Raw genomic sequence first — 21,764 nt, forward strand, 5'->3', positions numbered from 1 at the left:
CCAAGTCAGCACTCCAATGCAAACAAAGTCAGCACTGTAAGATGGCTCACTTTTATACTGACTGACTCTAGCCCTCTGAAAACTGGTTTAAGCCAATTCTCTAATTAACAAGGTGCAGCTGCAAGCAGAGCCTGAGTGAACCCTGTTTAAAGCTGGTCTAAAACTCACCTTCTCCAACCCTAACAGCAACTGTTAAGTTGATCTGCTAAATATAAAACAGATTAGATTTAAGATAAAATTAACCCTTAATTCTCCTCAGTTACCAAACTTCCACTGTAGCACTCTAATGCAACCCAAGTCAGCACTCCAGTGCAAATATTAAAGGAAATATTAAAGGGTAAGTCAGCTTCTAATGGCTGATTCAGGACTCTCTTCTTGAAGTAGTTTGAGAAACAAAATTGTCTGCTCTTCGCAACTAGGCGATTATGCATTACGAAAAAAATCAAAATAATTTTATTTGATTGCCCCCTTATAATGGTGGTTCTCTCTGCAAGCTTGGCCTTGCAGTTACACATTGTCAGTGCAAGAATGACTTTCCACCGGCATTGAAACATGTGGTGAAGAAATGCCTGAAATTCATCAGTTGATCAGTTATCATATCTTTTATCTTTCCTGCAGCAAGTGGGTTAAAGGAGATTCAATGGTGCGTTACTTCCACTCTTGAGATGAACAAGTGCAGCCGTATGAAGGAAGCTTTTGAATCTGCTAAAATACATCCTTTGATATCCTGTGTTATAGCAGCCTCGGCATTGGACTGTGCAAAAAAGATAGCGGTATGTTTTAGTGATTTTAGCCATTCCTACAACTTTCTCTTAAAATTTTGGATCGATTGGCATCATTGACTTCTTTTAGGCATATTTACCCTCCGTAATGTTGATTATGTTTTGACTGCTTTGTCTATTTAGCTATGTTTTACTAAAATAACAATGTTTGCTCCTCTGAGTTTCCACCACTTTCCTATATTCCTTTTTTGAAATGTAATTTCCATTAATTGTTTACATTGAATTATTGGCAGAGGTCTAGAAATGGCTCTTGCCCATCTACCCACTTTGATGAGTAACAGTGAGGTTGATTTTAACTAGTAGCGCTTGGCGCTAATGTGATTAGTAGACTTACAGCCCCATTAATACTGCATGCAGCCAGCACCACCTATCACTGGGTATTCAAAGAGCCTGTCTGCTTAAGGTGGTAGGCTCAATTCAATATGAAAATTGGGGTTCCAGGATCCCGATTACCACTTTAAGTTGGAAATGGTCAGAGTCTGCACTGTGCATCATACTCCAGTCATTTCCATACTGATAAAAATAAGTTTGAGATTATTTTTATGGGGCCAGCAGGAGCAGAGTGCTCCTCCAGACTCCACAGAAATAATCTGGATCGTTGCCACTCTCAGCCCCCTTCACCTTCTGTGATCATAGCCCACCCCACAATTTCAGCCAGCTGGAGCAATCCAATCTTTGACGCCTTTCTTCTGGTAAGCAGCATTAGGACACTCTTTTGGCACCCTGCCACATGTTGGCTCAATGTTATGAGTCCATAGACCCAAAACACTGCTGTTTCTTTGCTTTAAGTATTGGTGATTGGTTGATCATCCAAATCTCAAAATCAATCACAATATTTTTAGCCTTTAAGGTAGCAGGGTGTTTTTGTATATATGAATTAAAATAGAGATCACTCTGATTAAAGCTGAATAGAAATGTGCCAGAATATTTACATTTCACAGGATGGAATTTGCTGTGGGCTTCGGGACTAAATGGGGGCCCCAAGCCTGTACTTGTCGGCAGTGAGACTGGCTCAGCAATCTTCCAGGAGGCGGCCTCCTAATTGGCTGCCTCTGAATTTACCACCCTATTAAGGATGGCGGGTGGGGTCTCGATGCTTCAGGCTCAATCGGAGGGCCGGAAGCTCTGCAGCCCCACCCACCCGGAGAGATGGACACTGCAGAGGCAGGTCTGGGCCCGTGAGGGTGCTTCAACATGGAGTACCCTCGCTGGTCTGCACAGCCATGCAGAAATAAACAAAATCTATACTGGCAGGTCCATAGGGATGGAAGGGAAAACCCTCCGCTAGATTGGTTTCGGCTGCAATTGCGGCCTTTCATGCTTGTGGCCCCATCAATGGGGCATCGAGCCTCTAGCTGTTTCCATTGAGCTGGCAGCCTCCGCAGTGGCAAGGGGCCACTCCACCAGCAGCAAAATTCTGGTTAGACCGCAAAATCATCCCTAATTGGAGTCTTAACAAATGTAATTGGCTGCCTGGCTACCTGGTGGGGGTGCGGGGGGTTGGGTGGTAGGTGGTGGGGGGGGGGGGGGAGGGGAATGTGTCGGGAAGCCATCCCAATGTGGCTCCCCCCCCATTTCCCTGGCTTCCCTCCCTCCAAGCCCGTCATAATGGGGACGAGAAAATTCAGCCCTACAGTTTTGATTAAAATGAAACTATAGAAGGAACCATTTCACAAGAACAGAGGGCCATAAAGCCTAAGGCCTATTCCATTTTGAAATATTAATTTTCAAGATATTAAGATGATCAGATAAGTTGGATAGAGAGAAACTATTTTCGCTGGTTGGGGAATCTAATACTAGGGGCCATAGACTAAACATTAGAGCTAGTTCTTTTGGGAGTGAAGTTGAGAAATACTTCTATATGCAAAGGGTGGTAGGAGTTTGGAACTCTCACAAACAGCAATTGATACTAGATCAATTGTTAATTTTGAATCTGAGAGTGAGAGATTTATGTTAACCAAAGATATTAAGACATGGGACAAAGGTGCATAATGGATTTAGGTTTGTCATGCACGGAAGGTGCCATGATGAAATAAACAATGAAATGGAAGAATTATGAATTTAAAAAGTCAACTGCTAAACAAAACCACAAGAACATGGACATTTATACATTTATACACAGTCAAAATGGAGTAGCAGCCATGTGACCCCTCCTGTACTGGAAGTCCACAAACTTGTCTGCAAAAATGGATTGTTAACCTTGTCTGAAATAGCTCTGGGGAGAACCCCATCGAAATTGAAAGGAGCTGTAGCATATTAATGATCAACAGGAATGGAGTAACTATGGATTCTGGAGACAGTCTGGCTCATAGCCAAACCAAGATGAATAAAATGTGAAGCAGCAACATCAGAATTATTCCCATTCAAACATCAACTGATGTCCCTGGTTTTCATATCTTGGCCCATTGTGTAGTCACAAGAGGGGAGAGGGCCATATATCTCTAAAGAAACCCGAATGTCGATTCTTACCTTAAAAATGTATCTCTCTCTCTCTCTCGAGAGAGAGAGAGAGAGAGAGAGAGAGAGAGAGAGAGAGAAAGAGAGAGAAGGGGAGATCAAGCCAACATCATAGAAAGCCTGTGAGAAGGATTCAGCAGGTAAGAGAAGAACCCTACTGTCCAAGAGCAGCCACCGCAGCAGAGACATTACAAAGTGACTTTGAGACTAACTATCTGTGAAGGTAACAAACTACACACAACCAGCTTTGGACTGTATTACAACCACTAGAGCTTTACAATACCTCCACAAGTTTAAAACTGCAAATAATCAGGCCTGTAACTTAAAAAAAAGACTTCTTCCTCCCGAGAAGACTCAGTTATCTTCTGTAAACCATGAACACTTAACTCACTTGGGACTTTAAACTATCTCTTACTCTTTTCTCTATCTATTCGTGTGTGTGTGAGTGAGGTTGCGATCATTTCAGGATTTGTTTAAAAATATTTTTTTTTTACCCAAGAGAAAATCTGGCATTTGTCTGTTTATTTGACCCTAAAACCTAAAAACACTCAGGGGCTAAAGCATCATTTTAACAAAACATGATTTGTTAAGTCAGTTGGGAGGTGAACAGTGGGAACCACCCACACCCCTTACCACCTGTCCATAACTGGTTGCAGATCGGCCAGGATCCCATTGAATGGCAGAACAGACACGAGGAACTAAATGACATACTGTTCCTATGTTCCTTTGTTGGCTTGTTGGGGGAGGCGGGGGTGGCTCCAATTGCCAGGGTGGCTAATCGCACAGTGGGGTGTTCTGATCATGGAGGAGTGGGGTAGAGAGCAGAAGGGCTTGGGGAGCTAGCGGGGGAGAATCCTGCTCCTCCTGGCCCAGAAGCAGTGCTGGAAAGGCACTTATCTCTTCCACACAACATTCTTCATCTTTCTTTTTCTGCCAAGTTTCACAGGACTTGGGAAACCCAGCCAGCCAGTCAATGAGCAACCCACCTCCTGGGAGCATGTTGGTTACCTGCTTCATCTATTCCCCGCTCACATCCCACCTCTGTTAAAACTAGAAGTGGGCGAGTTGGGTTTGGGTTTGACATTTTAAAACATTTTTACATCCCACCCAACCCAAACCAACCTGTTGTTGAGGGTTAAAATTCCCCTCTAGATGTTTGTATGGCTGTGCGTAGCTTCTTATTTTTCCACTGTAAACGTCCTCATCTATCTTCAACAGAAAAGAAACAAAAATAACCAGAGCTGTTTGCATTGTTTGTTATACAAAATCTGCACCAATAAAAGGCTTACTAGTCATTCCTTTCACGGGAACCTGGAGGAAAAAAACAGGATGACTAGGATTCTCCAGCTAACCACATTATTCAAATTGTTAACCACAGAGACTTCCACAGCACAACAGACAAGTCAGTAGAAACCACGAACCAGAAAAAAACCAAAAAGGTTACTTGCTGTAGCAACAGCAAGCTAATAACTTCTGTGTTACTCAGACAACCCTCAAACCAATAAAATTGCTGTACACTGGAATCACACATAGGAAGGTACCAGTTTTGCCCAAATGTTCAATTCATCAGTGCTGCTCATAAAAAAGGCTGATTTAGTCAATTGTTTAATTGTAATCTGTTGACTCAACTTTGAATGTTGCCTAATTCCATAATAACAAAATATACAATGTGAACACATGCATACATGAAACCAAAAATACAAGGTTCAAAAACCCAGTTGCATGAAGCATGGTAGATAAGATTGGTGAGCTGCAGGCATGGGAATATGATGTCATGGTGATAAGGGAGCCCTTGCTCAAAAAGGGGCAAGACTAGGTCCTCAATATCCCTGAATACAAGGTGTTCAAGAAAGATAGGCAAGAAAAGAATGGAGGAGGACTGGCAGTATCGATTAAGGAGAATATTAGAGTGTTATAGAGAGATGATGTGCTGGAGCGGTCAAGGACAGAATCTATTTGGTTAGCGCTAAGAAACAATAGAGATGCCAATACACTACTGGGTGTATGCTATACGCTACCAACTAGTGGGAAAGATATAGAGGAGCACATTTGTAGGGAAATTACAGAGAGTTGCAAGAACCATAGAGTAGTGATAATGGGGGACTTTAATTATCTTAATATAGACTGGCATAATAATAATGTAAAGGGCAGAGAGGGAGAAGATGTTCTGAAGTTTGTTCAGGAGAATTTTCTTGATCAAGACGTTTCTGCCCCAATGACAAAGGAGGTATTTCTGGATCTGGTTTTGGGGAATGAGGTAGGTCAAGTGGATCAAGTGACAGTTGGGGAACATTCAGCGAACAGTGATCATAGTATCATAATGTTTAGATTAGCTGTGGAAAAAAACACGGAGTAAAATACTTAATTGCAGGCGGGCCAATTTCAATAGTATGAGAATGGATCTGGCTCGGGTAAATTGGAATCAAAGATTGGCAGGCAAAGTTGTAACAGAATAATTAAAGAGGAGATGGTCCCGTTACAGTTGAAGAACATTTCCACAAGGGGGAAGAGTAGGACAAACAAAGCTGGAGCTCTCTAGATGACAAAAGAGATAGAGAATAAGATGAAGCAGAAAAAGGAAATGTATGATAGATGTCAGGTTGATAATCCAGGTGAGAATCAGCCTGACTAGGAAGTTTAGAGGGGAAGTGAAAAAGGAAATAAGAGTGCAAAGAGAGAGTATGAGAAAAGACTGCCAACAATCATAAAGGGGAATCCAAAGATCCTCTATAATGTTACAAGACTGCTTCTGTTTCTTTTGTAAAATATGTTTTAAGAAATTATAGTTGAATTATGGACACTGATTCATCTGGAATCTTGAAGAAGCTGAACTTTGTGGTTTTTAAATGAAGTTACCAGAAGATTTAGATTGAATGTAAACAAGTTTTACTGGAAGGCACCTGATTGCAAAGAACCCAGCAAGGGGTTGTGTTTTGGCTTGAAGAGCTATTTGCAAAGAAGTGACAAGCCAAGATTTAAGTTTGTCACAAGGCTTGTTTCTGAAAAAGTTTTAGTTTCATTTTGAACTGTTACAAACAGGCAGTTGGAGTTTGCTTATTGACCTGCCAGGAGAACAGAAGACGATCTAGCCAGCCCATCTTTCTCTTGAAAAGCACATCCTGTGTCAAATGTGTTTCCTGTTGCCTCCTGTATTTGAAGAAACCTTTACTGCTACATTGCTGCTATAAGACCTAATGAAATTTTTGTTGCTGCTTCCTGCTGTAATGCCTGACTGGAACTTTCTGTGCTGCATCTTTTGAAAGCCTACACAGACTGATCTTCAACATCACCTGGAAGGGACTGTTCTGGAAAGATCCTAGTGACAGCTGCCTATTCGCATTTGGGATGCCTAACCAATAACGGACATCTTTCCATACCTTCTTTTCAGCATGTGTTTTTTTTTCCTCCTTCTATTTCTTTGTAATAGCTGTAAACAAAAATCCCTTTTTTTAACCCCGTTAATCGGGTGTGCGTGTGCGCGCGTGAGAGGGCTGGGATAAATAAGGGGCTTTAATATTTCCATTTATGTGAATGCTTTACTTCATTATTGGTTTAGACTTGCTTTATAATAAATGGATAGTTTGTTGTTTATTAAAGAAACCCAGTTGGCATGCTTTATTCTGGGGGAAAGTAGAGTATGATTGATTGTTTCAGTAAGTGGGAAAATTTAAATACATTTTGTGACCTGTGGAGAAGTGGGACTGAATTAACAGTGCACTCCTCCAATCTTGGTCGTAACAGTAGGCATATAAATAGTAAAAGGGTAGTAATAGGAGGGGTGGGGCCAATGAGGGACCAAAAAGGGCATCTGTGCATAGAGGCAGAGAGCATGGCTGAGATACTAAATAAGTATTTTGTATCTGTCGTTTCAAGGAAGCTGCTGTCAAAGTCATAGTAAAGGAGGAGGTAATTGATATACGAGATGGGCTAAAAATTGATAAGGAGGAGATATTAGAAAGGCTGTCTGTACTTAAATTTGTGATACATCCATGGCTGCTGAGGGAGGTAAGGATGGAAATTACGGAGGCACTGGCCATAATCTTCCAATCCTCTTTAGAAACGGGGATGCTGCCAGAGGACTGAAGAATCGCAAATGTTACATCCTTATTCAAAAAAGGGTGTAAGGATAAACCCAGCAACTACATGCCAGTCAGTTTAACCTTGGTGGCAGAAAAAGTTTTAGAAATGATAACCTGGGACAGAATTAACTGTCATTTGGACAAGTGTGAATTAATTAAGGAAAGCCAGCACAGATTTGTGAAAGGCAAATTCTGTTGAACTAACTTGATTGAGTTTTTTGATGAAATAACAGTGAGGTTTATGAGGATAATGCAGTGATGTGGTGTATATGGACTTCCAAAAGGTGTTTGATAAAGTGCTACATAACAGGCTTGTCAGAAAGTTAGAGCCCTTGGAATAAAAGGGACAGTAGCAGCATGGATATGAAATTGGCTGAGTGACAGGAAACAGAGAGTAGTGGTGAACGATTGTTTTGTGGACTGGAGAAAGCTATATAGTGGGGTTCCCCAGGGGTCAGTTCGAGGACCACTGCTTTTTAATATATATTAATGACTTAGATTTAAGCGTACAGGGCACAATTTCAAAATTTGTGGATGACACAAAACTGGGAAGTATTGTGAACTGTGAGAAGGACCGTGATAGACTTAGATAGTGATAGAGAGGGTAGAAGTAGGAAGATAGGGAGGGTCAACAGGTGGCTTGAGGCATGGTGCAGGAGGGAGGGCTTCAGATTCTTGGGACGTTGGGAACAGTTCTGGGGTAAATGGCACTTATTTTAAAGAGAAGGGTTGCACCTCAACAGGACTGGGATGAATGTCCTCAAGGGGAGGTTAAGTAGTGTGGCTGTGGAGGGTTTAAACTATATTGGCAGGGGGATGGGTACCAGCATATAGAAGTAGAAAAGAGGAATATGGTGCATGAAGGAATGAAAGTATTGGATAGTACTAGAGAAGAAAGTAGTACCATGTTAGATAAGAGCAGACTAAGGAGGACTACGAGGAATACAAAGACAGGTTTACAATGCATGTATGTTAACGCACAGAGTGTAGTGAATAAGGTTGGTGAGCGACAAACACAAACAGCCATGTGGAAATATGATGTAGTGGCAATAATGGAACTGGCTTAAAAATGGTGAGGACTGGGACCTTAATATTCAAGGATACAAAATGTTCAGTAAAGACAGGGAAGGAGAAAAGGGAGGACATTGTAGTGTTGGAAAGGGAGGATGTCCTTGAGAGGGCAAAGACATAATCCATTCAGTTAGAGTTGAGAAGCAAAAAAGGTATGATCAAGCTATGGGAATATTCACTAGGCCTCCGAATAGTGAGTGAGAGAGAGAGAGGAACAAATCTGCAGGGAACTCACAGAGATGTGCAAGCACTATGTAATACAATGTTAGAACAAGTCAACATGGTTTTACTGAAGGGAAATCCTGTTTGACAAATTTCTTGAGGATGTAACTAGTAGGGTAAATAAAGGGGAACCAATAGATGTAGTATACCTAGATTTCCAAAAGACATTTGATAAGGTGCCACACAAAAGGTTAATAGGCAAGCTAAGGGCTCATGCAGTTGGAAATAATATATCAGCATGGATAGAGGATTGGTTAATGGACAGGAAGCAAAGAGTGGACATAAACAGGGCATTTTCAAGTTGACAGGCAGTGAATAGTGGAGTGCTGCAAGGATCAGTGCTGGGTCCTCAGCGATTTACAATCTATATCAATGATTTAGACGAACAGATAGAGAGTAATATATCTAAGTTTGCTGATAATGCAAAGCTAGATGGAAAGATAAGCTATGGGGAGGACACAGAGAGGCTGCAAAGAGATATAGACAGGTGTGGGCAATAAGATGGCAGATGGAGTATAATGTAGGGAAGTGTGAAGTTATTCACTTTGGTCATTAAGAATAGAGAAGCAGAATATTTTTAAAAACGTGTGAAACCTGGAAGTGTTGCTGTTGAAAGAGACTTGGGTGTGCTTGGACAAGGAACGCAAAAAGTTAGCCTGCAGGTACAGCAAGCAATTAGGAAGGCAAATGGCATGTTGGCCTTTATTGCAAGGGGATTGGAATACAGGAATAAAGAAATCTTGCTACAATTGTACAGGTTTTGGTGTGACCGCATCTGGAGTATATGTGCAGTTTTGGTCTCCACATTTAAGAAGGGATATACTTACGTTGTAGGTAATATAGCAAAGATTCACTAAATTGGTTCCTGGGATGAGGGGTTTGTCCTATAATGAGAGGCTGAGTAAGTTGGGACTATATTCTCAGAGTTTAGAAGAATGAGAGGCGATCTCATTGAAACATACAAGATTCTGAAGGGGCTGGATAGGGTAGATGCTGAGAGATTGTTTCAACTGGTTGAGGAATCTAAAGCCTTGGAGCACAGTCTCAGGATAATGGGCTGATCATTTAGGACTGAGATGAGGAGAAATTACTTCACTCAAAGGGTTGTGAATCTTTGGAATTCTCTACCCCAGAGGGCTGTGGTGCTCCATCGTTGCATACATTTAAGGCTGGGATAGACAGAGGTTTGGTCTCTGAGGGAATCAAGGGGGGTGGGAAAGTGGAGTTGAATCCTAAGAGCAGCCATGATCATATTGAATGGTGGAGCAGGCACGACAGACCATATGGTCTGCACCTGCTCCTATTTCTTGTGGTTTTGTGTTCAGTATAGAGTGGTGATATTGGGGGAGTTTAGTTACCCAAATATCATTTGGGATAATGTTAGAGTAAAGGGTAAGGAGAGGGAAGAAGTTCTGAAACGTGATCAGGAGAAAGTCCTTGACCAGTATGTTCTCGGTCCAACTAGGAAGAAGACATTGCTGGAACTGGTGTTGGGGAAGGAAGTGGGCAAGTGGGGGAACACTTGGGTAAGAGTGATCATTGTATCATAAGGTCTAGATTAGTAATGGAGAAGAGCAAAGAACAATCAAACGTAGAACTTCTAAATAGAAAGAGGGCTCATTTCAGTGGGATGAGAAGGGATCTATATAGGGTAAAATGGAACCAAAGATTGGCAGGAAAAACTAACTGAACAATGGGTGATCTTTAAGGAAGAGATGTTTCAGGTGAAGGCTAGGTACATTCCAACAATGGCGAAAGGTAAGGGAACCAAAGCCAGGGCTCCTTGAATGACGAGGGAGAAGGAGAATATGATGAAACAAAAAAAGAGGATGTATGATGCATGACAGGTGAATTCTTCAAGTGAGAATCAGGCCCAATACAGTAAGTTGAGAGGGGAAGTTAAAAGGAAAATAAGACTGGCAAAGAAAGAGTATGAGAATAGAATGGCAGTTGACATCAAGGGTAACCCTAAAATCTTCTACCAGCATGTAAATAGTCAGCGGGTAGTAAGAGGTGGGGTGATGCCTATTAGGGACAAAGAGGGTGATATATGCTTAGAGGCGCAGGTCAAAGCTAGAATACTTAGTCAGTATTTTGTATTGGTGTTTACTAAAGAACTGATAGGAAGGATGTACTGGAAAGGCTGGCTATGCTTAGAGTGGATAAGTCGCCTGGGTCCGGATGGCTTGCATCCCAGGTTGCTAAAGGAAATGGGAGTAGAGCTAGCAGAAGGGCTTGCCATAATCTTCCATTCTTCCCTAGATATGGGGGAGGTGCCAGAGGATTGGAGCACGGCACATGTGACACACTTATTCAAGAAAGGACGTAAGGACATTCCAAGTTAAACTGACCAGCCTGTAGTTACTTCAGTGGTGGTAAGGTTTTAGAAACAATAATCAGGGAAAAAAATTAACAGGCACTTGGAGAGGTATGAGTTAATTCAGGAGAGCCAGTACAGATTTGTAAAAGGCAGATTATGCTTGACTAATTTAGTTGAATTTGTGATGAAGTAACAGAGAAATTTAATGAAGGGAAAGCAATGGTTGTTGTCTATATGGATTTTAAGAAAGCATTTGACAAAATAGGTGGGAATGTGGAGTTGAGGTTACAATCAGATCAGCCATGATCTTGTTGAATGGCAGAGCAGGCTCAAGGGGCTAAGTGGCCTACTCCTGCTCCTAATTCGTATGTACCATGTACAAGGCTGGTTAACAAAATTGAGGCTCTTGGGATAGTGTCACCTTAGATAAAATTTGACTTAAGGACAGAAAATAGCGAGTTGTGGTAAATGGTTGTTTTTAGACAGGAGAATGATGGACAGCGGTGTTCCCCAAGGGTCAGTGCTAGGAACAATGCTTATTTTGATATATATAAAATTACTTGGATATTGGAATACAGAGTAAAATTACAAAATTTACTGATGGCACCAAACTTGGAGGTGTGGCAGACAGTGAGGATGGTACCACTCAACTGCAACAGGACATTGATAGGCATGCAGAATGGGCAGACAAGATGATGCTTTAGACAGATGGGATAGGGAGAGGCAATATAGACTAAATGGCACAATTCTAAAGAGTGTACAGGGACAGAGGGAGAGTAGTTAGCAAAGCATATGGGATCTTGGGCTTCATAAATAGGGGTGTTGAGTACAAATCAAGAAACCTTTGCTGAACTTTTATAAAGCTCTGTTTAGGCCATAACTAGAGTATTGTGTCCAGGAAGGATGTGAGGGTCCTTGAGAGGGTGCAGAGGAGATTTACCAGAGTGGTTCCAGGGATGAGGGATTTTAGGTAGAAGGTTAGGTTGGAGAAGCTGGGGTTTTTCTCCTTGGAGCAAAGGAGATTAAAGAGAGACTTGATAGAGGTGTCCAGGATTATGACAGGTTTAGATAAGGTAGACAAAGAAAGGCTGTTCCCTCCCATTAGCTGATGGTACAATGACTAGGGGACACAGATTTCAGGTTTTGGGCATGCGATGTAGGAGGGATGTGAGGAAGAACCTTTTTACGCAGCATATGGTAATGACCTGGAACTCGTTGCCTATAGGGTGTTGGAAGCGGAGATGATGAATGATTTCAAAAGGAAATTGGATAGACACGAGGGAAATAAACCTGCGAGGCTATGTGGATAGGGTGGGGGTACGGGACCGATTGGATTGCTCTACAGAGAGCTGGCCTGGATTCGAATGGCCTCCTTCTGTGCCATTATGACTCTATGACTTCAAGAGGACAAAGACAGGCTGGTGGAATGTGCGGACATGGGATCCCGATGCACGATTATCCCGCGCTGCATTGAAGTGATGCAGGCAGCATGCAAATTTCATGCTGCCTACTGATTTCCGTGATTGTGGCATGCAGCCTAGCACTGAACACACTGCTGGGAGACTGTATGCCTCACCAGGGGGCACAAGTTTGTGTGAGGCTAGCACCAATTAAAACTAGCCTGTACTACTTAAAGCCAAATTGCACCACTTAAAGGAGATATGCATTCTGGCTGCATCAAGGCTGAAACTACTTGGGCAATATTCGAAGACCTTCAGGAAGGACCCTAAATGGCTCAACAGGCAAGAGAGTATATTCCCAAGATTTTGGATGCCATGTTGGAGTCACTGGTGCAGGAGGCGGATGGGAGGAGAGGTTCTTTGCCCTCAGGGTGCCAGGAGATTGTCCAGAAACCATACAGAAGGCAGTGGGAGCAGGTGATCATGGCAGTCAATGCCAATAGTCTGGCACCAAGAACATGGATGCAGTGCTGCAAGAAATTTAATTACCTCACATGAGTGGTCATGGTCAGTGAATGCATCCTTACGTATCAAATCCTACCAACTGCACCATTCCTCCAATCACCCTACCCCCTTCACTCACCTTCCAATAATCTTTACCAACCATGACTCAAACCTCATATTCATATGTTTCACTTCACCCTCAAACACTTAGCATTGCTGGAAGCTGCACACTCATCTGACAGCTTTCACTTACTGCCAACTATTGAACTGTGGCAGGCACATCACCTAAACACATTGCAACACTCTCACTGACACACTTCCATCTCTTTTCCAAGACAAGATGGCCCATAATAGATGGAAACAGAAGCAAACTGGCAGAGGGCAGGCATGGTTGCATGTGCAGACCTCCAAGGAAGAGACGGTGCTGGGAATAATTGGAGCAGATGTCACTGAGGCCATGGCCAGTGGCTTCACAGAAGCCATTGAGGATGACAGTGTGTTTCTGCCTTCTGAACCGTCTCAAATCCCACTCCACTGTTATCCCTCAAGCTATAATGATATACGAGCTGCAAATGTTGGAGGAAAAATTTGTTCGCGTAGTGCTGCTCCAAAGCAGACTACATAGATTTCCTGGGGGCAGGCAGCACTGCTGGCTACTATCTGCACAGCCCACGTAGGTTTCCTCAATGATATCAATGGTGGTGCCTTTAAATAGTGCTGTTGGGGGAGTTCCTGTTTAGCTGTGTGCATTTAGGAGAAGGTGTTAACTAGAGCGGTGAGGTCCAAAATGGCAAGTCTTGCATCAAATCATTGACATCACAATCTGCTCACTCTCCATACTTCCAGCGCTCGCACGGAACGCCCACTCTATTGCCCTCTATAACAGGACAATTGGCATGGGCCAGGCCAGAAGTGGTCAGGAGCACCACCCCCCACCCCCTCCACACACCATTTTTCACCTCAACTGGCTTCTGTAGCATCAAAACCACCAGCTGTACAGAGCTGAATTGTGTGACCCAAGTGTCTCAAGTTTTTTAATTACTCAATGCAGTGCTATGACTTAATATATTCCATCAACATTACATGACTCCATTTAGTGGCAATTAACTCTCCCCAGCTGAATACATAGATTTTTTTTATGGCTTTACTTAACGTGGTATATGTTTCAAAATCTAACACTGAATTAAATAGCCTGTGCTACAATTTGTACAAATAGTTCATGGTTACTTCTTTTTTATTTATTCACGGATGTGGATGTCGCTGGCAAGGCCAGCATTTATTGCCCATTCCTAATTACCCTCGAGAAGGTGATGATGAGCTGCCTTCTTGAACCACTACAGTTTATGTGGTAAAGGTACTGCACAATGCTGCAAGATAGGGAGTTTCAGGATTTTGATCCTGTGACGATGAAGGAATGACAATATATTTCTAATTCAGGATGTTGGGTGACTTGGAGGGCAACTTGGAAGTGATGGTGTTCCCATGTACTTGTTGCCATTGTCCTTCTAGGTGATACAAGTTACGGGTATGGGAAATGCTGTCAAAGAAGCATTTGTGAATTGCTGCAGTGCATCTTGCAGATGGTACACACTGCAGCCACCTTGTGCCAACGGTGTATGAAGTGAATGTTTAAGGTATTACTGGTTGCTGGTCATTAATGAACTCCATATAATGTGTGTGTATGTGTGTGGTAGATTGGTAGTGTATTAATTGTTGCAGTAGTAAAACAACAAGTGCATTTTTTATGTACTGTATTTGCATTTGCTCTGTGTGTGCACCATGTGTCTGTAGTATGGTAGCATATGTATCTTTCTGGTGTCTGTATGTGCACAGAATATGAGTAGCTTGCATATTGTAGTGTGGTAGTAACAAAAGTGTTTCCATTTCTTACTTCAAAATATGATATTGCTGTATCTTGATGTATCAGGTTTAGACAGAGATGCAGACTATTGCTTTAGGATTTTGAAGTCAGGAAAACGGTCTTCTGCAACCAAATTTAAGTGATCCAAAGTAAGGAAACTATTTAGTAATGTTGATGTTGGAACATCTACAAAGAAGATTGAAATAGTATTATCAAAATGCAGAGAACTAAGAAAATATCAGCACTGCGCTAATCTTCAATCTTCTTGTATTGAAAAGTTGTCTAAATTGAGTACTTCAGATCTTTTTCATAGTATCTAACTGGATCAGTTGGATAAATGTCTGGAGTTAATACTGTTCATTGGATGGTTGGATATGTGACTTGAGAGATCATCTGTTGCACATCTTAATATATGGGCAGGCCTAACACTACTCATTGATTACATGGAGAAATGGCCAAGTCTTTTGGAAACTTGCACATAGGGCTTGAGTGAACACAATCCACTTGACACTGGAAAATAGTATCAAGCAGGGGTTTTAAAATGTTCCTCAGCCAATCATAAATTGCCTTTATTTTTAACCATAATATATTGCATGTTAATTTACTGAATGAGAAATAATGATACATCTGAAAAATGGATGTCAGCTGTGGCTCAGTTGGTTGCACTCTTGCCTCTGAGACCAGAGGGTTGTGGGTTCATATCTCCTTCTATAGACTTGAACACAAAATCTAGGTTAATACTTCAGTGTTGGAGGTGCCTTCTTTCAAATGAAACATTGAAGTGAGGATGTATGTTAAAAAAATCTCAGCGCTATCCTGAAAAAGAGCCTGATCAACATTTAGCGCACAACCAAGACTGAAAAGAGATTTTCTGGTCATTCTGGGATGTTATGTACAAATTGGCTGCTGTGTTTTCGACATGACAACAGTAACTACACTTCAAAAGTTCTTAAGTGCTTTGGGATGGTTGGAGGTCATGAAAGGTGCTATATAAATGCAATTTTTAAAAATTCGATCGTATGATGCTGCTATTGCAAGTATTAATATTTGTTTTCAAAATGAATTCTTTATTCAACTGGTAACTTTCTTCAATCATTTATCAGAATAAAGAAGCAGATGCAGTGTCATTGGATGGTGGGAATCTCTATCAGGCTACAAAGGAGCATAAACTAAAGCCTGTTGTTGGTGAGACGTATGATCAAGGTACTGCACATAGACATCCAGTGATCCACACCATTAACAAGGGGTATAGTAGTGTAAAGGTTATGTTACTGGACTAATAATCCAGAGATGTGGATTATAATCCAGGGAACATGAGTTCAAATCCCACTAGAGTAGAGAATCTGGAAATAAAAATCTGTTTTCAGTAAAAGTTGATTGTAAATCTGTAGGAGTGTTGTAAAAATTACATTGGGTTCCCTAATGTCCTTTAGGTAAGGAAACCTGCTGTACTGTATGTGATTTCAGCCCACACCAACAAAGTTGATTCCTATCTCCCTCTCAAGTAGCCTAACAAGCCAATTATGTTATGCTGCTACTCAATGATTCAAGAAGACAGCCCACTAACACATTTTCTCAACAACTAGAGATAAGCAAAAACTGCTGAACCTCTAAATGGAGTATGAAGAATATAAATAAATATCCACTATAAATCTTTAGTGTAAATGGAAAACTACCCAGTACAATTATTGTTTTTCAAAAAAGATCAAATAACGTTATGCTTTAAATTATAATTGCACATTTTGCTTTAACAAAATGACATTTCACTCATTCATTTCACATCCACAGTGGTTTTTAGACATATAAATAACTTGTAACACGGAATGATTCATTCACATCTAGTAGTATATGGTTTATGTTTGTCTCAATTCTCCTACAAGTACATTGTAAACTAGGTGAATTCTAAACCCACCATAGCTGAGGAACTTATGTTTGGTAGCAGGACAAACTATATTATTGATGGAAGCACTGGTATTTATCTGTTTCCACAGATTAGAATAGTAACTATACGGATGACATGTATTTCTCATACTAATTATGTAAGCTTCTTGTGTAAATGATACACCACTTTATACACATCTGATACATGTATCCCATGCATCTCATAATTTACTTTTATATAGTGTAAAAGAGGACACAGTTGCACTTTGTTATGGGAAGGTTGTGCCAGACGAGAACCATAGAAATGTTACGCCACAGAAAGAGGTCATTCAGTCCATCTTGTCTGTGCCGCCCATTCTATCCCACCTTCCAGCACCTGGTCTGTAGCCTTGCAGGTCACAGCACTTCAGGTGCAGGTCCAGGTACCTTTTAAACAAGTTGAGGGTTTCTGCCTCCACCACCGATCTGGGCAGCATATTCCAGACACCCACCACCCTCTGGGTGAAAAGGTTTTTCCTCATGTTTCCTTTAATCCTTCTACCAATCGCCTTAAATCTGTGCCCCTTGGTAATTGACCTCTCTGCTAGGGGAAACAGGTCCTTCCTGTCTATTCTATCTAAGCCCCTCATAATTTTGTATACCTCAATTAAATCACCCCTCAGCCTCCACTGTTCTAAGGCAACATTCTTGTAAATCTCCTCTGTACTCTCTCCAGAGCAATTATGTCCTTCCTGTAATGTGGTGACCAGAACTGTACACAATACTCCAGGTGTGGCCTAACCAGCATTTTATACAGTTCCAGCATTACATCCCTGCTTTTGTATGCTATGCCTCGGCCAGTAAAGAAAAGCATTCCATATGCCTTCTTCACCACTTTATCTGCCCATCTTGCCACCTTCAGGGACCTGTGGACATGCACTCCAAGGTCTCTCACTTCCTCCACCCCTTTCAATATCCTCCCATTTATTGTATATTCCCTCGCTTTGTTTGCCCTCCCCAAATGCATTACCTCACACTTCTCTGTATTGAATTCCATTTGCCTCTTTTCCACCCACTCAACCAAACCATTGATATCATTCTGGAGTCTATAGCGATCCTCTTCACTGTCAACTACATGGCTAATTTTTGTGTCATCTGCAAATTTCCCCATCATGCCTCCCACATTTAAGTCCAAATCATTAATATATACCACAAACAGCAAGGCACCCAACATTGAGCCCTGTGGAATGCCACTGGAAACCACTTTCCATTTGCAAAAACTTCCGTTGATTATTACCCTTTGTTTCCTGTCACTGAGCCAATTTTGGATCCAACTCGTCACATTCCCCTATTTCCCATGGGATTTTACTTTTATGACCAGTCTGCCATGTAGGACCTTGTCAAATGCCATACTAAAGTCCATGTAGACCATATCCACTGCAGTACCCTCATCAATCCTCCTTGTTACTTTCTCAAAAAATTTAGTTACGTTGGTAAGACACGACCTTCCCTTAACAAATCCATGCTGACTATCCTTGATTAATCCTTGCCTTTCTAAGTGACAGTTTATCCTATCTCTCAGAATTGATTCTAATAATCTGCCCACCACCGAGGTCAGACTGACCAGCCTATAATTATATGGCCTGTCCCTCGCATCCATTTTAAACAATGGTACAACGTTTTGCAGACCTCCAATCCTCTGGTACCGCACCTATATCTAGTGAGGATTTGAAAATGATCCTCAGAGCCTCTGCTATTTCCTCCCTGGCTTCCTTTAACAGCCTGGGATACAAACCATCCAGCCCTGGTAATTTATGCACTTTCAGGGATGTCAGATCCACTCGTACGTTCGCTCTCATTATGCTTATCGTATCAAATATTTCACACTCCTCCTCTTTAACTACAGTGTCGGCATCATCCCTCTCTTCTATGAAGACAGTGACAAAGAACTCATTAAGAACCCTGCCCACAAGTTCTGCATCCATGCCTAAGTTCCCTTGTACATCTTTGATAGGCCCTTCCCTTAGTTAACCTCTTACTGTTAATGTACTGATAAAACATCCTTGGGTTTTCCGTGATTTTACCAGCCAATATTTTTTCATCTCCTCCCTTTGCTTTCCTAATTTCCTTTTTTACTTTACCCCTTCACTTTCTATACTCCTCTAGGCTTTCTAAAGTATTTAATTTTTTGTGACTGTTATAAACATTCTTTTCTGCTTTATCTTGCCCTGTATGCTTCTAGATAACCAGGGGATTCTAGATTTGGCATTACCACCCTTTTGTTTATAGGGACATGTCTACACTGTGCCCATAGAATCTCGCTTTTGAATGCCTCCCATTAGTTTGCCGCTGATTTCCTTCAAGTAGCTGTACCCAGTTCACTTTCGCCAGATCACCCCTCAGCTTCGTAAAATTTGCCTTCCCCCAATTTAGAACTTTTACTCATGTTATATCTTTGCCCTTTTCCATGATAATGTTAAATCTAACTGTATTATGGTCACAATCTCCAAAATGGTCACCCACTGTTACTTCATCCACTTGCCCAGCTTCATGTCCTAAGACTAACTCTAAAATTGCGCCTCCCATTGGGCTTGTTATGTGTTGACTAAAAAAGTTCTCTTGAATGCAGTTCAAGAATTTTATGCCCTCTGAGCCCTTCACACTTTTTATCCCAGTTGATATTAAGGTAGTTGAAATCCCCAACTATTATTGCCCTATTGTTTTTGCACTCAGAAATTTGCCTACATATTTGTTCTTCCATCTCCCTTTCACAATTTGGGGGTCTATAGTACATTCCTAGTAGTGTGGCTGCCCCTTTTTTATTTCTGAGCTCAACCCATATGGCCTCATTTGATGATTCATTTAGCATGTCATCCCTCCTCACAGCTGTAATTGATTCTTCAATCAATAATGCTACACAACCTCCTTTTTTATCGCCCTCTCTATCCTACCCGAAAACTCTATATCCAGGGATGTTGAGCTGCCATTTTTGCCCCTCTTTAAGCCTAGTTTCCATTATAGCAATGATATCATGCTGCCATGTGTCTATCTCTGCCCTCAGTTCATCAGCTTTATTTGCTATATTCCTTGCATTTAAATAAATACCTTTTAACACTGCCAAATTCCTATTTTGTACATTTTTTAACCTTTGCTTCTTCTGTCTTTCAGAGTCACTTGCTAATTTTCTGCCTCCTGTTCCCTGCTCTGAATTTGTCCTATCTGAAATTGCCCTCAGGTTCCCATCTCCCTGCCAATCTAGTTTAAACCATCCCCAACAGCACTAGCAAACCTTCCTGCAAGGATATTCATCCCAGTCCTCTTCAGGTGTAGACCGTCTGGCTTATACAGCTCCTATCTTCCCCAGAACCTAATGCCCCAGAAATTTGAAGCCCTCCCTCCTGCACCATCTCTCGAGCCACGCATTCATCTGGTGTATTTTTCTATTTCTATACTCACTAGCACGTGGCCTTGGGAGTAATACGGAGGTTATGACCTTTGAGGTTCTGCTTGCGAATCTCTTCCCTAACTCCCCAAACTCAGCCTGTGGGATCTCATCCCTTTTTCTATTTATATAATTGGTACCAATGTGGACCACACCCTTAGAGTCATAGAGTTATATAGCGCAGAAACAAGCCCTTCGGCCCATTGTGTCTGTGCAGGCCATCAAGCACCTATCTATACTAAACCCATTTTCCAGCACTTGGCTTGTAGCCTTGTATGCTATTTTTTTAAGAGATACAGCACTGAAACAGGCCCTTCGGCCCACCGAGTCTGTGCCGACCATCAACCACCCATTTATACTAATCCTACACTAATCCCATATTCCTACCACATCCCCACCTGTCCCTATATTTCCCTACCACCTACCTATACTAGGGGCAATTTATAATGGCCGATTTACCGACCAACCTGCAAGTCTTTTTGGCTTGTGGGAGGAAACCAGAGCACCCGGAGAAAACCCACGCAGACACAGGGAGAACTTGCAAACTCCACACAGGCAAGACCCAGAATTGAACCCGGGTCGCTGGAGCTGTGAGGCTGCGGTGCTAACCACTGCACCGCCCTATGGCATTTCAAGTGCTCATCTAAATACTTCTTAATTGTTGTGAGGGTTCCTGCCTCTACCATCCCTTCAGGTAGTGTGTTCCAGATTCCAACCACCCTCTGGGTGAAAACATTTTTCCTCAAATTCCCTCTAAACCTCCTGTCCCTTGCCCTCCAGGATGCTGTGTAGCTGCTCGGTGATATCCATGACCCTTGCACCAGGGAGGTAACATGCCATCCTGGAATCACAGAAACGCCTGTCTGTTCCCCTAACTATAGAATCCCCTACCACTATTGCTCTGCTGTCTTTTTTCATACCTCCTATTGTTGCTATTACAGTGACTTGGTTGAGGGAAGGACAGGATTGGCAACTGAATGTTCCGGGATTTAGAAGCTTCAGGCGGATAGAGGGGGATGTAAAAGGGGTGGGGGAGTTGCATTACTGGTTAAGGAGAATATCACAGCTGTACTGTGGGAGGACACCTCGGAGGGGTCATGCAGCGAGGCAATATGGGTGGAGCTCAGGAATAGGAAGGGTGCAGTCACGATGTTGGGGGTTTACTACAGGCCTCCCAACAACCAGTGGGAGGTAGAGGAACAGATATGTAGACAGAATTTTGGAAAGATGTAAAGGTAACAGGGTTGTAGTGGTGGGCGATTTTAACTTCCCCTATATTGACTGGGACTCACTTAGTGCTAGGGGCTTGGATGGGGCAGAATTTGTGAGGAGCATCCAGGAGGGCTTCTTGAAACAATATGTAGATAGTCCAACTGGGGAAGGGGCCGTACTGGACCTGGTATTGGGGAATGAGCCCTGCCAAGTGGTCGAAGTCTCAGTAGGGGAGCATTTCGGGAACAGTGACCATAATTCCGTAGTTTTAAGGTACTTGTGGATAAGGATAAGAGTAGTCCTCGGGTGAAGGTGCTAAATTGGGGGAAGGCTAATTATAACAATATTAGGCAGGAACTGAAGAATTTAGATTGGGGCCGGCTGTTTGAGGGTAAATCAACATCTGACATGTGGGAGTCTTTGAAACGTCAGTTGATTAGAATCCAGGACCAGCATGTTCCTGTGAGGAAGAAGGATAAGTTTGGCAAGTTTCAGGAACCTTGGATAACGAGGAATATTGTGAGCCCAGTCAAAAATAAAAAGGAAGCATTCGT

General features: G+C 42.1%; 1 protein-coding gene across 1 annotated transcript in view; it reads left to right on the forward strand.

Annotated features, from left to right (window-relative positions):
• Positions 1-623: 623 nt before the first annotated feature.
• The window catches only part of meltf (melanotransferrin), a 79,593-nt gene continuing 58,452 nt past the window's right edge, over positions 624-21,764 (forward strand). Inside the window, exons 1-2 of the mRNA XM_068042449.1 lie at positions 624-773; positions 15,800-15,899. Of these exons, the coding sequence (XP_067898550.1) occupies positions 666-773; positions 15,800-15,899 (208 nt within the window). The 5' untranslated portion in view covers positions 624-665. The remainder of the gene's footprint in view (positions 774-15,799; positions 15,900-21,764) is intronic.

This window comes from Heterodontus francisci, chromosome 11 (genome assembly GCF_036365525.1).
Source record: "Heterodontus francisci isolate sHetFra1 chromosome 11, sHetFra1.hap1, whole genome shotgun sequence".
Lineage (NCBI taxonomy): Eukaryota > Metazoa > Chordata > Chondrichthyes > Heterodontiformes > Heterodontidae > Heterodontus > Heterodontus francisci.